We start from the raw sequence: 15,275 nt of genomic DNA on the forward strand, positions 1-15,275 counted from the left end.
AGCTGTAAATTTTGTGAGATGGCAGGTCATTTATTTAGCATTTTATCAGTCATCTATCTAATTGTTTATACTTCTCTGCAAAGTTCAATTGAAATCTCAAGGGAAAAACAGGTAGCACTTCCAATTCAGGGGTGGTGTTTTTCAGAACAGTGTTAGAAAGTTTCTAAACTCTAGAAAAGCGAATTAAAATTTTTAAATTTCTTTGAAGTTAAAATATCTTAACATGCTGCTTAGTATGAATATATTTTAAGCATTTATTTGAATTAAAATCAAGTTTTGGGACCTAATATGTTGAAGTTCTATAATACTTTAGAACAACTAGAGAAACCTTGCATTGTTTCAAAACCAAGGTTGAGAAATAACTCAGAGCACCAGTTATTAGCATTCTTTGTGGGGCCATAATAGAGGCTTGTTAAAAAAGAAGAGCCGATTCTATGATTTTTCCTTTTAAATATTTATATATCAAAAACATGTATGCATATAGATACCTACTATGCAGAGGAATTTTTATGGTAAAGTTATCTTTAGCACCCTTCCACCTTCCTATCTATATCACATTTTCACCGTCTAGTGTCCCTTTCCTTATGACCCTGGAATACTACTCAGGCTGCCCAAACTTTCCACTCGGGTCTTTCTTGCCTTTTAAAGTTAAAGTTTTGTAGATTCCAAAATTACTTTCTTTCCCTTTTCCTCAAAAGTCCCGTTACCTCAATGCAGCTGGTAACAGCAATGTGTTAAGAAGAAAGCAATCTCAGTTGAACTATGTGTAATATAAAGTGTGAATGGATGACCCTCCTGATATATTTGCATTTTTCAGAAAATGATCATTTTTCTCTGGTTCTTGTGTTGAGAACTCCAGAGTGCTCAGAACCTACCAGAGGTTTCAGTGAACATCTTGTTTTCAAAAAGAGAAGCTCAGCATCTCTCTACTTGCATTGAGTTGATCTTGCAACTTCCTTTTGAGTGACTAATTTAGTCTTCTTCCTATTATTTTGGTGAGCCAGAGTATTTACCTGGGAAATAAGATGAGCCTCCCTCAGGGGACATGTGGCAGTCATTTGAGAATGAGGGAAAGCAAGAGTGTTTTAACATCTAGTTAAATTCTGGGTTTTTTTTTTTTCTATTTTAATAAATACCTTTGCTTAGGGGGGAAAAAAGAGAATGCTTGTTAAAACAAGGATTCTTTCATTGGTAAAATTTCAGTCAGTTAACAAGATGAAATGAAAATTTTAGGAAGCTATTTGGATAAGGAATAGGTAACAGTGGCTAACACAGATAGGGCAGTCGAACCTGGAAGTCTGGGAGTTCTTCTAAATTGTTCCTAATTTTCATACATTCTTCCCTTCTTCCTCTTCTGAATTCACTTATTTTTTGAAAGCTCTAAATTCTTTTTCCCCCCAAGGGCTCTCATGGAAGTAGCAGCTAGGATAGGGATGGCTGTCAGAGTGTCTGGGCCATTTATAAGTCAAGGACTGCCTGACTATAGTCTTTTACTATCCCTGCAGGTCTACTCTGTAGATTAACATCCTGTTTTGCTTGCAGGTACAAGGCTGGGGTATGGCTTCTCCAACTGCCTGCATTTGGCCAAGAAAGAAATGCAAAAAACCAAGGGCAGGAGAATGTGTCAGCAAATGTTTGCTTTGTTTAAATATGTTACAAGTCGCTGACAAAAACATGGTGCCTGAGCCTAAGTCTTTTGGTGATCCAGCCAAGCCCGAGATGAAACTGCAAGCCAGCTCACCAGTCATTGTGATGACAGAAAAGGAAGAAATCATCTCCTCAAGCCAGGATGTAGCCAACTGTGCAGAAAGTCCAACCAAGGAAACCAGCAAAATCTACTTCCCATCCCCTAGTCAGGGGGAACGGAAGAGCCTACAAGTCAAGGAGTTTGTTTGGCACCCCGAGAAGTGGTTTGCACCAGACAGTTTCAAGGATGTCAAAAAGCCAGAAATTGCTTGTGTCCATTCAGATAAAGATAACAATTCTTTGGAGTCTCTGACTTCCAAGAATCTTTTAGTTCTGCCTCCCCTCAAAGCATCTTCCAAAAATAGCCTAGATACCATTGCAAAGAAGAGTAAAGCCATTTTCACTCAGTCTGAAGAGAAACCGCCCAGCTCAGATAAAATTGAGACTGTTCCTTGTATTTATGGGAACAAGACCTTTGATCACAAAAGTGAAAAGAGAATCGTTGAAACAATAAGGGGTTCCATGGACAAGCATCTGAAGCTAAATGATGTATCTTCTCTTTCTCCACAAATTACAAGGACTTTGTTTCCTGAGCCCGAGCGATGCTGTTTGCACTGGTCCTTTATGCCGGAGAAAGATTTGGCATCCAGTTCTAATTCAATTAATTCCAGAAAGTTTAGCCATCTTGCCACATTGCGACTTATGGAAAAACAGGGAATGCAGAATGGTAAAGTCAAAATCAGAAATGAGTTAAGACCTGTTAATGTCAGAAAGCGAAATATCCTTGAGGCCAAGCGAGAAAGCCTGTCTAAAACTCTGGAGGCCAAGGTCTTTTCAGGTCCCATGTTGCCGTCTTTAACTGTGAACAGAGTTGTAATTCCCATGCTGCCTCATAGACTTCTTTAATGTTTTCATATTATATTCTGGAAACAAATGCTTTTTGAAATTCTCTTTTTTTTCCTCCAGAGCCTGAGGAAATTGAAGGTCTACTGATTTTGTTTTATTCTTGTGCTTAGAAACAATGTGCATTTGTTTTACCTTCTGGAAATACTGCTTGGGTATATATGCAAACTGTAAATTGATCATTCTAGGTCAGGAATTCTTCTGACTACCTTTTGGCATACCCAGTGGGTGTAAAGTGGATAATATTTCAGGGTAAATCCAAAGGGCTGTCTGTTTTTACTAGTGTTGGCTCAGGTTGTCTCTGCAGGGCTATTTCCCTGTGTTTACCAGTGCCATGATCTGATCTCACTGGAAGAGTTTAGACAAAACTGAGTCTTCTCTACATAGAGATCTCCTGTATTACCGAAATCTGAAACTCCCTTCCCTCTGTTTTTCCCTGTGATGAATTAGAAGGGAGGATTCACTTTAAAGAAGAAATTAGAGTGCCTTCTTCCCCCACTTAAAAAAATGAGCTTAGTGGTAGTAGGGGTGGGTGGGAAAGTAGTATAATATGCAAATGACTGGCAAATGGAGCCATATTCTAAATGGGGATATGTGAACTTGTAGCTCAGTTTCAGTTCTATCCATGTGCACTATTTTGCTATTTTCATTGCTCCTGCAATTTGGAAGTTGAGTATATTTTGTTAGAGACCATTTCCTCATGTTGTAAGAGGCAGAAAAAAATGGAGCCTGGTATAACTGTAAATTCAGGTTGCTGTTTTTGAATTGTCCTTACTGTATTATAAGATTTCAAACATCACTTTAATAGAAAATCCCATCCTATAATAAAATGAATAGTTGTATAGAATATATCATTATCCATTGCTATATCACATTCTTCCTTAGTATTCAGGAGGTTCTAACTACTACAGTATTCAAATTGAGAAAGGCATTTAAGTTAATTACTTGTGGGAGTGGGGAAAGGCATCTTGATAACTTATAATCAGTGCTTTCCCATTCCTTTGCCCCTCACACCACAGACATATAGCTAGGACTCCTTAACCCCCAGACTATAGGAGCCTGGCTACCTCGAGTTTGAGTAGCAGGATATAGCAAATATAACTCTGAGGCTCTCTCTCTTTGACCATTAAAAGATCATAGAAACTAGAGTTGCTGCAGATACTAGAGTAGAACAAATGTCCTGATAGGGAAAAAAAGAATGATGGTAAATCATAATCCAGTGAGCTTGACTTCTACTAAGCAATAGAACATATTGTCTCTAAGAGATAGTTTGTGAGTACTGAGGCCCCATCATGCTAGACTTTACTTCATTTCTCTTTTTAATATGATAAGTTGACTATAATAATCAATGAAAAGCCATGTTTATTGCATACTTAAATTGTACTACATGCAATTCAATGAAGCCTTTGACAGAGAGTCTTTCAGGCCATCCCTATAGACAAGATAGAGAAATATAATCTAGATGATGGTACAGTTAGGTAAATTCTGAATTCTGAACTGATTGAACCTAGTTGGATCCAAAGAACAAATCATAAATGAGTTGATGTCAACTAGTGTAGAGCTTCCTCTAGTGTAGAGCTCCAAAGCACAATGATGTCATAACCTACTTAAGAAGCCTGGCTGGCCAACCCACCTTGTCTCCTTCCTCAGCCTCCAGACAGGTACTGAAGGTGACTGAAGAGGAGGGCTAGAGCAAAGCACTTTCCACCTTCTTGCTGGGCTTCTAAACTTGCTGAAGGCAAAAATTAGGCCTGGCTCTTCTCATGACTAATGAGGCAGACCAGACAAACTACCCACTCCCTTGCTGATCTGGAACTGAGTAACTAATAGTTGCTACTAGGTGGAGAGGCAAGTAGACCAAATCAATTCCCACCTCTTTGTTGACCTCAAACTAGGCACAAGACTTGTAGTTAAGTATACCCTGGCCAAACCAGCTCCAATGCTTCAAGTACCACAACACTGCCTGATAACTACACCAGGTTGGCAGCTTTGAAAATTCTATCATCTACCTTACTCAGACCTCGCTGTTACTTTGTCTGGACTCATTCCTCGATGGTTAGCATACTCTTGGCCCTTCCGATGATACTGGACTTGCTTTCATAACTCCAGCTGTCCATTCTCTAATTGCCATCTCCTCTGAATCTACCCTGCAATTTCCTACTCCGGATATGTAAACCCTTCCACTGGAACACCTGCTCCATAATTAACTCCTTTCATCTTAAACATCTTCCTTAGTAATGCCATCCATCTTCTCGTACACTGAGACCTGGCTTCTTCTTAATGATGTCAGTAGCATTCCTCACCTTCCTTTCTAGTGCTGGTTGTGATTTCAGTGGTACCCTGATGTCCTAGTTGTTGATTGGTGACTGCTGGTTGTTGAATCATGTGTACCTCTTGCCACTTCCAGACTGTACCTTTGCTATCATAGCTAAACAGGTTTGCCTCCTTTGAAGTTCATTCAATCCAAATTTATCACTCAATCCAGATTCTGGTAGGCATTATGTATCAAGCCCTAAGCTATGCTGTCTCCTTTCTCAATGAGTTTAGCATTTGGAATACTCTTTCCTCTCCAAATCCTCCTTTCATTATAAGGGTCTTTAGTACACATATTGAAGTTCCTCAAATACCATATCAGTTCCTCACTCGGTTCCTTTGATTTAATGTAGAAATGCTTATATTCTTGATCTTGCCATTACCTACAAATATTCCCTTTCCAGGTTCAAGAATTCTTAATTTCCTTTATCTGATAAGCTTTATTATCCTTCTATCTCTCCTAAGCCTACTCCTCTCAAATCTATTCTTCATCCTCACTGTGAGCTCCATACCTTTGATTCCTTAATATTTTTCAGGCCATCACTCCTGCACTGGCTATACATCTCTAACTTCCCCCTTGGTCAATCAGTTTAATTCCACACTATCTTGTACTCATGAATCCCTTGTTCCCTTGTCCTATTGCCAGTCATCCCTTGCCAAAGTAATCCCTGGATCACATCATCCTCTTTTCTCCTGTTCACAAACTGCTGAACAGAACTGGGGGTGGGGAGAGGAAATAACAAAACTCTGCTGTGTTCACTATAAATTTATGCCAGCTAATCTCAACTGGTCCTTCATCATATCAAGACAATTGAAATGAATATCCAAATCATAATGGTTCCAAACCCTTTTTTCCTTTTCTCAAGTCTTCTAAGCCACTCCCTTCTACTATCCTCTCTGATAAATATTTCAACTCATACTTCATTGAATATAGGCCATTTGTCAAGAACACTCTTCTACCCTTGTCCTCATCTCAAACTATTCTGATATTTTCCCCCACTATCTCCTCTACTCCACTCTCTCATGGCAAGGTGACCTTTATGTTTGCCAAAACCAGCCCATCTACATGTATCCTAATCTTATCCTTTCCCATCTTCACAACAGATTGTCTCCAACATCATCTTACTCCTTCTAAACTCTCCCTATCTCATGACTTTTCTTCATGCCTACAAACATGTCCAAGTCTCCCTGTCCTTAAAAATTCCTCACTAGATCCTACTATGGAGGCAGCTAGATGGCTCAGTGGATACAACTCTAGGCCTGAAGTCAGGAAGACCTGAATTCAAATTTGACCTAGACATGCCCTAGCTCTGTGATCTTGAACAAGTCACTTAACATCAAATTCTTGTGCCCAAATTGCAACTTCAAACTGCCTGTGAGCCCCTTGCATTACCCTAGAGTAGAGGGAGGAAGTGCTCACTTTGGGCAGCTGGACAGAGGGGCATGGCATGCAAAAATGTCCTCTGGTGCTGGGAAGAGGGAGAATGGAGCAGCTCCTCCAGTGCTAGATCAGTATGTGTGCCAATACTTCACCAACGCTGCACTAGAGAATGAAATGGCAAATCATTACAATATCTTTCCCCCAAAAAAACTCCCAAACCCATACAGGGTCCCAAAGAATCAAACATGACCTAACAACTGAAAATAGCAGGTCCTACTATAACCACTATCTATTGCTTGTGTTTTTCCTCCCTTAACCAAATTCCTTGAAAAAATTATCTACATTTGGAGTCTACACTCTCTCTCCTTCCACTCCTTCTCTTCCTTCTCCTTCCCCTGTTTTCAGACTTCATCACCCAACTGAAACTGTCTTTTTCAGTTACCAGTGATCTCTTTGTCATATTAAATGGCCTCCTTTTTGACCTCCTGGAGTATTAGACTCTGTTAATCACCTCCTCCTCCTCCTCCTCCTCCTCCTCCTCCTCCTTCTCTTCCTCCTCCTGGATTCTCTCCTCTTTGGGTTTCTGTAACTCTTTTTCTCAATCTCTTTATCTCTTTCTTCTACTCTTCCCTGTCTGCTCTTTCTCAGTCTTTTTTGCTAGATCTTCATCCATGTTATTACCAATAACTGTGTCAAGGCTCTGTCCTCAACCCTATTCTCTCTTCTCACATTGTTTCTTTTTTTTCTCATCAGCTCCTCTAAGTTCCATTATTCCCCTCTATGCAGATAATTCTCAGATCTATATAGTTAAACCTAATTTCTCTCTCAGGAGTTTAGTCCTCCATCACCACTTCATGTTGGGCATTTCTCACTGGATGTGGTAGAAGTGTTTCATTCACCAGGTGCAAAATGACTCATCTTTCCCCCCAAACCTTCATCTCTTCTAAGCAATCCTATTCTTTTTGAAGGCACCACCATCCTTCAGTTTATCTAGGTTTGCAACAACTACTTTCTCAGTCATCCCACAAACCTTATCAATTGTCAAATGTAATTTCTTTACAATATTTCTAATATATATTCTCCTCTCTCCACTCACAGTTGCCACATTACTTCAGGGCCAAATATTCTTCTTATTATCAATCATCATCATCATCATTCTCCTCCTCCTCCTCCTGTTTCTTCTTCTACCTCCTCATCCTTTTCCTTCTTTTTTTCTCCCTTACTTTCTTAGAATTGACACTGAACCACCTATCTGCCAATCTTCTACTTTCTACTTCTCTATCTTCTACAATCTACCTATTCTGGTCTACTTGCTATTTCTCACACATTATACTCTATTATCTGTGTCCATGTCTTTGCACTGCTTTTTGCCCAAGTTCAGAATGCTCTCCTCCCCAATCTCCAACTCTTAAAATCTTTGGCTTCCTTTAAATGTCCCTTTCTCAAAGAGGCCCTTCCTGGCTGTCCCCCTCCTCCCTCACCAATTGCTAGTACCATTCCCCTCTAAGATTGTCTTCCACCAACTCAGTATTTAACTTATTTGTTCTAATTTATACATGTTATCACCCTCATTAGACTGTGAGCTCTCTGAGGGCAGGGTCTGTTACTGCTTTTCTTTGCATCTTCAGCACTTATCACAGTGCCGGAACATAAGAAATAATTCATGCCCATTGATTGATTTATCTGTCTTTCAATCTGTGCTGGTCAGCATTATTAGTAATGACAAGAATGTATAAGATATGCTTGTCACATTTGCAGATGACAAAAATCTAGAGAGATAGCTAATGTGGGATGCTTAGGTGATGGAACAGATCAAATAGGATGAAGTTTATTAGTATTAAAAGTAAAATTCAACACTTGGAGTAAGAATATAAATTATAGAAGTACAAGATGGGGGAGAATGTCTTGACAAAAAGTCATATGAAAAAGGTCTGAGGTGTTTAGTAGACTGCAGTATCATGAGTCATCAATGTGACATAGCATCCCCAAAAACTAATGCTATCTTTCTTTATGTTGAGAAGCATAATGTCTGAATGTATAGTGGGTGCTAATCTCTCTGAACCAGTTCCTCATCAGACCATATCTAAAGTTCAGCAGTCAGTTGAGGTGCCACATTTTAGAAAGGATGTTGACATATCTAAAAGAGACAGTAATGAGGATGGTGAAGAGTTTCAAGACTGCATTATTTGAAGATTAGTTTAAGGAACACAGGAGTTTAGTCCAAAAAGATTATACTTAGGTAATATATTCAAAACTTTGAAGAATTGTCATGTTGAAGAGGGATTTGTTTTGTTCTGCTTAATTCCAAGTGGAAATTAGAGAAACAGATTTTGGCTATAAGGAAAAACTCTTAACAATTAAAGTTATTTCAAAATAAAAGGAGCTATCTTGGGAAGGATTAGGTTTTCCCTTAATAGAAGTCTTCAAGGAAGGGTAGGTGATCATGAGTTGATGTTGTAGAATGAATTTCTATTCTAACAAAGATTGCATTAGATAGCATCTGAGGTCTTTCCTACTCTGTGATTCTGTAATTTTATAAATATAATCCCAGGAACAGACTGCTGTTTTTATCTAAAGCCTAACCTAGCTAAATTTGGAGATGCTTATCACCAGAATGTTGCCTGTCTACTAATGATTTGGGGGAGATATACCAATTTTTTAGAAACTGTCTATTGAGATATGTAGGAGTCGTGAACTACACTAGTGGAAGGAGTTCACTAATGAAATGCTTTTGATTCAATAAACACCTACTTTGTGCCTGACACAGTGCTAGGCATAGAATTGTGAAGACAAATGTGAAATGGTTCGTGTTCTCAAGGAGATGATCAAATTTATGTTTTAGAAATATTAATTTGGTTCCTATTATAAGATGAATGAAGAAAGGAGAGATTGGAAGCAAAGACAATTATGAGACTATTACAGCAGTTAGGGCAAGAGATAAGGAGGGCTGGCTTGAACCATGGTAGTAACTGAGTAGTAGAGAGTACATTGAGAGATATTATAAAATTGGAAGTGGAATTGATAAAACTTGGGAATTGATTAGATTTGGATGGATGAGGTAAGAGGGGAAGAATCAAGTAAGACTTTGAGGAGGGTTATGAACCTTGATGGATGAATATTGGGCAAAGGGATGAATTTTGTGGAAAATATCATGCATTCTGTTTTGGACATACTGAGTTTGGGATGCCTGAGGAACATCCAGATGGAAATATCAGCAATTGGTGGTGCATGTGAGTTCTAAAGAGAGACCAGGGCTTAGATATGCAGATTTGGGAATCATTTGAAAGAAGATGATAATCACACCCATAGGAGCCAATTAGATCATCACTAAGAGAGGAAAGGAGAGAAAAGAGCACAAGATGGAGCTTTAGGGAACATTCACACTTGATAGTTAAGAGATGGAGGATAGTACAGCTTCAGAGACTTAGGAGTGACCAAAAAAAAGAGAGGGAACTAAAAAAAGGGGTATCATTAAAAAGAAAAGGGGAAAGAAAGTATGCAGAGGAGTGAGTGATTATGGAGATACCAAANCCTCCTCCTTCTCTTCCTCCTCCTGGATTCTCTCCTCTTTGGGTTTCTGTAACTCTTTTTCTCAATCTCTTTATCTCTTTCTTCTACTCTTCCCTGTCTGCTCTTTCTCAGTCTTTTTTGCTAGATCTTCATCCATGTTATTACCAATAACTGTGTCAAGGCTCTGTCCTCAACCCTATTCTCTCTTCTCACATTGTTTCTTTTTTTTCTCATCAGCTCCTCTAAGTTCCATTATTCCCCTCTATGCAGATAATTCTCAGATCTATATAGTTAAACCTAATTTCTCTCTCAGGAATTTAGTCCTCCATCACCACTTCATGTTGGGCATTTCTCACTGGATGTGGTAGAAGTGTTTCATTCACCAGGTGCAAAATGACTCATCTTTCCCCCCAAACCTTCATCTCTTCTAAGCAATCCTATTCTTTTTGAAGGCACCACCATCCTTCAGTTTATCTAGGTTTGCAACAACTACTTTCTCAGTCATCCCACAAACCTTATCAATTGTCAAATGTAATTTCTTTACAATATTTCTAATATATATTCTCCTCTCTCCACTCACAGTTGCCACATTACTTCAGGGCCAAATATTCTTCTTATTATCAATCATCATCATCATCATTCTCCTCCTCCTCCTCCTGTTTCTTCTTCTACCTCCTCATCCTTTTCCTTCTTTTTTTCTCCCTTACTTTCTTAGAATTGACACTGAACCACCTATCTGCCAATCTTCTACTTTCTACTTCTCTATCTTCTACAATCTACCTATTCTGGTCTACTTGCTATTTCTCACACATTATACTCTATTATCTGTGTCCATGTCTTTGCACTGCTTTTTGCCCAAGTTCAGAATGCTCTCCTCCCCAATCTCCAACTCTTAAAATCTTTGGCTTCCTTTAAATGTCCCTTTCTCAAAGAGGCCCTTCCTGGCTGTCCCCCTCCTCCCTCACCAATTGCTAGTACCATTCCCCTCTAAGATTGTCTTCCACCAACTCAGTATTTAACTTATTTGTTCTAATTTATACATGTTATCACCCTCATTAGACTGTGAGCTCTCTGAGGGCAGGGTCTGTTACTGCTTTTCTTTGCATCTTCAGCACTTATCACAGTGCCGGAACATAAGAAATAATTCATGCCCATTGATTGATTTATCTGTCTTTCAATCTGTGCTGGTCAGCATTATTAGTAATGACAAGAATGTATAAGATATGCTTGTCACATTTGCAGATGACAAAAATCTAGAGAGATAGCTAATGTGGGATGCTTAGGTGATGGAACAGATCAAATAGGATGAAGTTTATTAGTATTAAAAGTAAAATTCAACACTTGGAGTAAGAATATAAATTATAGAAGTACAAGATGGGGGAGAATGTCTTGACAAAAAGTCATATGAAAAAGGTCTGAGGTGTTTAGTAGACTGCAGTATCATGAGTCATCAATGTGACATAGCATCCCCAAAAACTAATGCTATCTTTCTTTATGTTGAGAAGCATAATGTCTGAATGTATAGTGGGTGCTAATCTCTCTGAACCAGTTCCTCATCAGACCATATCTAAAGTTCAGCAGTCAGTTGAGGTGCCACATTTTAGAAAGGATGTTGACATATCTAAAAGAGACAGTAATGAGGATGGTGAAGAGTTTCAAGACTGCATTATTTGAAGATTAGTTTAAGGAACACAGGAGTTTAGTCCAAAAAGATTATACTTAGGTAATATATTCAAAACTTTGAAGAATTGTCATGTTGAAGAGGGATTTGTTTTGTTCTGCTTAATTCCAAGTGGAAATTAGAGAAACAGATTTTGGCTATAAGGAAAAACTCTTAACAATTAAAGTTATTTCAAAATAAAAGGAGCTATCTTGGGAAGGATTAGGTTTTCCCTTAATAGAAGTCTTCAAGGAAGGGTAGGTGATCATGAGTTGATGTTGTAGAATGAATTTCTATTCTAACAAAGATTGCATTAGATAGCATCTGAGGTCTTTCCTACTCTGTGATTCTGTAATTTTATAAATATAATCCCAGGAACAGACTGCTGTTTTTATCTAAAGCCTAACCTAGCTAAATTTGGAGATGCTTATCACCAGAATGTTGCCTGTCTACTAATGATTTGGGGGAGATATACCAATTTTTTAGAAACTGTCTATTGAGATATGTAGGAGTCGTGAACTACACTAGTGGAAGGAGTTCACTAATGAAATGCTTTTGATTCAATAAACACCTACTTTGTGCCTGACACAGTGCTAGGCATAGAATTGTGAAGACAAATGTGAAATGGTTCGTGTTCTCAAGGAGATGATCAAATTTATGTTTTAGAAATATTAATTTGGTTCCTATTATAAGATGAATGAAGAAAGGAGAGATTGGAAGCAAAGACAATTATGAGACTATTACAGCAGTTAGGGCAAGAGATAAGGAGGGCTGGCTTGAACCATGGTAGTAACTGAGTAGTAGAGAGTACATTGAGAGATATTATAAAATTGGAAGTGGAATTGATAAAACTTGGGAATTGATTAGATTTGGATGGATGAGGTAAGAGGGGAAGAATCAAGTAAGACTTTGAGGAGGGTTATGAACCTTGATGGATGAATATTGGGCAAAGGGATGAATTTTGTGGAAAATATCATGCATTCTGTTTTGGACATACTGAGTTTGGGATGCCTGAGGAACATGCAGATGGAAATATCAGCAATTGGTGGTGCATGTGAGTTCTAAAGAGAGACCAGGGCTTAGATATGCAGATTTGGGAATCATTTGAAAGAAGATGATAATCACACCCATAGGAGCCAATTAGATCATCACTAAGAGAGGAAAGGAGAGAAAAGAGCACAAGATGGAGCTTTAGGGAACATTCACACTTGATAGTTAAGAGATGGAGGATAGTACAGCTTCAGAGACTTAGGAGTGACCAAAAAAAAGAGAGGGAACTAAAAAAAGGGGTATCATTAAAAAGAAAAGGGGAAAGAAAGTATGCAGAGGAGTGAGTGATTATGGAGATACCAAAAGCTATGGAGGAATTATGTGGAGTGAGGGCAGAGACAAGACCTCTGTCTATAGTTAAGAGAGTCTTTGTGAGCTTAGCAGTCATGTTGTAGACTCGGAAGCAGCCTCCAAGAGTGGAGTATCAAGAAATGAACATAGGAGATGAGATATTCTGGGAATTGGGCTATGAAATGAAAAAGAGGTAGAGGATGATAGCTTGAGGCTCAAATGAAGGGATTTTGTTTGTTTTTTAAAAGGACGTGGATGGACGAAATTTCAGCTACCACCTATGAGGAGTCTGCTTCCTACCAGAAACCACCAGTACAACCCAAGAAAATATGCCTTGCCTTTACCCAGAATTAATGTCAGAGTGAAAGAAAGAACTGTCTGATGTCGCTAACCAAATTGTTGCTCTGGGCAAGGGAATCCTGACAGCAGAGGAGTACCCCAGTAGTGTTGCAAAGCAGCTGCAGCCCATTGGAACTGAGAACACAGAAGAAAATCAACAGTTATATAGGCATTTATTTCTGACAGGAAATGATAGAATGAACTCCTGAATAGGAGGTCTCCTCCTTTTCCATGGGATACTCTACCAGAAAGCTGATAATGGTCATCCCTTCCCCAAAGTCATGAAGGCCAAGGGTGGTATTGTGAGCATCAAGCTGGACAAAGGCATAGTGCCTCTGACAGGGACCAATGGTGAGACTTATCACCCAAAGTCTGGATGGGCTAGTTGAGTGCTATGCCTAATATAAGAAAGATAGAGCCAACTTTGCCAAGAAGTATTGCATATTGAAGATTGGGGATAATACACTTGACATCCTGAAGATTGCCAATGTGTTGGTTCAATAAGCCAGCATTTGCAAGCAAAATGGTATCGTCCCCATTGTGGAGTCAGAGATCCCCCCAATGGAGAACACAATCTGAAGTTTTGTCATATGTCACTGAGATGTCTGGCTATTGTCTACAAAAACTCTGAGTAACCGCCATGTCTACCTGGAAGCCTAACATAGTCACCCCTGACCCTGCCTATACCCAGAAGCATTCATATGAGGAGACTACAATGTCAAATTTTACTGCCCTTCACCAGACTATGCCTCCTGCAAGTCACTGATTGGTATCATTTTCCTGTCTGGGAGTCAGAGTGAGAAGGTTGCCTCCATATACCTCAATGCCATCAGCACTTGACCCTTGCCCAAGCCATAGTCCCTGATCTTATGGCTGAGTCCTGCAGGCATCTGCCCTCAACACCTGGAGTGGAAAGAAGAAAAATGTCTAGGCTACCCAGGAGGAATGTATTAAGTGGACCACATACCACTCAAGGCAAGTATACTTTATCTGGAAAGGCAGAAGCTGCAGCCAATGAGTTGCTCTTTAGCTCTAACCATGCTTACTGAGTCAAGGCCTTTCACCTGGGAGTGTTAGAATACTCTAGGCCATCCCTCACAGTCCCCAAAGAGATATATCCCAGAGCCTTGTGCTGATCTCTGCCATCACTTCTAACATATGTAGTATAGTTACTCTGTGACATCTAGTGACCCTTCCTCAGCCCACATCTTCCAACAAGCAACTATTTAACAAGGGGGGGGGGGGAAGGGTGGGAATGCCTGACCCATAGCTTATAGGCAGCAGGAAAGAACAATGGGTAGAAATTCTAGGGAGGCACATTTTGACTCGATATGAAGAACTCTTAAAATACAATGGGACATGTCTGGGAGTCCTCATTCCATTTCAGTAAAGGGCCCTAAATTAGCATCTTGGGAAGTAGGGCACCCCATCAGAAGAGGTGTTCAAACAGTCTAGATCACTTAAATCAGGGGAAAAAATTTTTGTTTTTCTGTCCCCCTTATTTGCGAACACCTACCTCCATTTTTCTACTCGGCTAATGCTTATATCAAAGAATAAAAAAGAAAAAAAAATTGTACAGGAAAACTAACCAACATCTTTACCAAGTATGACAGTATATACAGTATGATATATCATCTCATAATGACTGATGTTGTAGAAGGGATTTCTATTTCAGGTGGGAGTTGGCCTGGATGCCCTTGGAGGCCCCTGATAATGCTAAGATTCCACTGTTCTATAAACCATAGTCTTGGTGAGGCCTTTAGCTTCTAAGATTGTACAACTGTCATACAAGGAAACCCCATAAGCACAAATGTATATTAGCTTATTTATACAAAGAAGAATGCTGTTCTTTGGAGAAAACTTATCAAATCATATTTGTCTTGGTTCCTTGGAAAATACTAAGAGAAATGGTATTTCCACCCTCATAAATCAAGGGAACAAATAGAGTTTTATCCCATGGTTTGGGATTTTGCTCACAACACAATTGATATTGTATAGAAAAATTATTTCAGAAGCAGTCCACAAAGCAGCAAAACACATTGCTTTCTAGTTCATGAAGTAAAATTCAATGTGTAATTGCTCAGCTTGATATTATTAGTTTGCTCCTCTTAGCATGCCATGACCAGCAGGCGCTGAAGATCA

At 39.2% G+C, this 15,275-nt stretch overlaps 1 protein-coding gene and 1 pseudogene across 1 annotated transcript in view; both read left to right on the forward strand.

Moving 5' to 3' along the window:
- The window catches only part of C2H16orf46 (chromosome 2 C16orf46 homolog), a 43,579-nt gene extending 40,987 nt beyond the window's left edge, over positions 1-2,592 (forward strand). The window contains exon 4 of the mRNA XM_044660959.1: positions 1,543-2,592. Coding sequence (XP_044516894.1) covers positions 1,543-2,592 — 1,050 coding nt within the window. The remainder of the gene's footprint in view (positions 1-1,542) is intronic.
- Positions 2,593-13,123: 10,531 nt separating this feature from the next.
- LOC123234955 lies at positions 13,124-14,182 on the forward strand (annotated as a pseudogene).
- The last annotated feature ends 1,093 nt before the right edge of the window (positions 14,183-15,275 follow it).

The sequence above is a fragment of the Gracilinanus agilis genome, chromosome 2 (genome assembly GCF_016433145.1).
Source record: "Gracilinanus agilis isolate LMUSP501 chromosome 2, AgileGrace, whole genome shotgun sequence".
NCBI lineage: Eukaryota > Metazoa > Chordata > Mammalia > Didelphimorphia > Didelphidae > Gracilinanus > Gracilinanus agilis.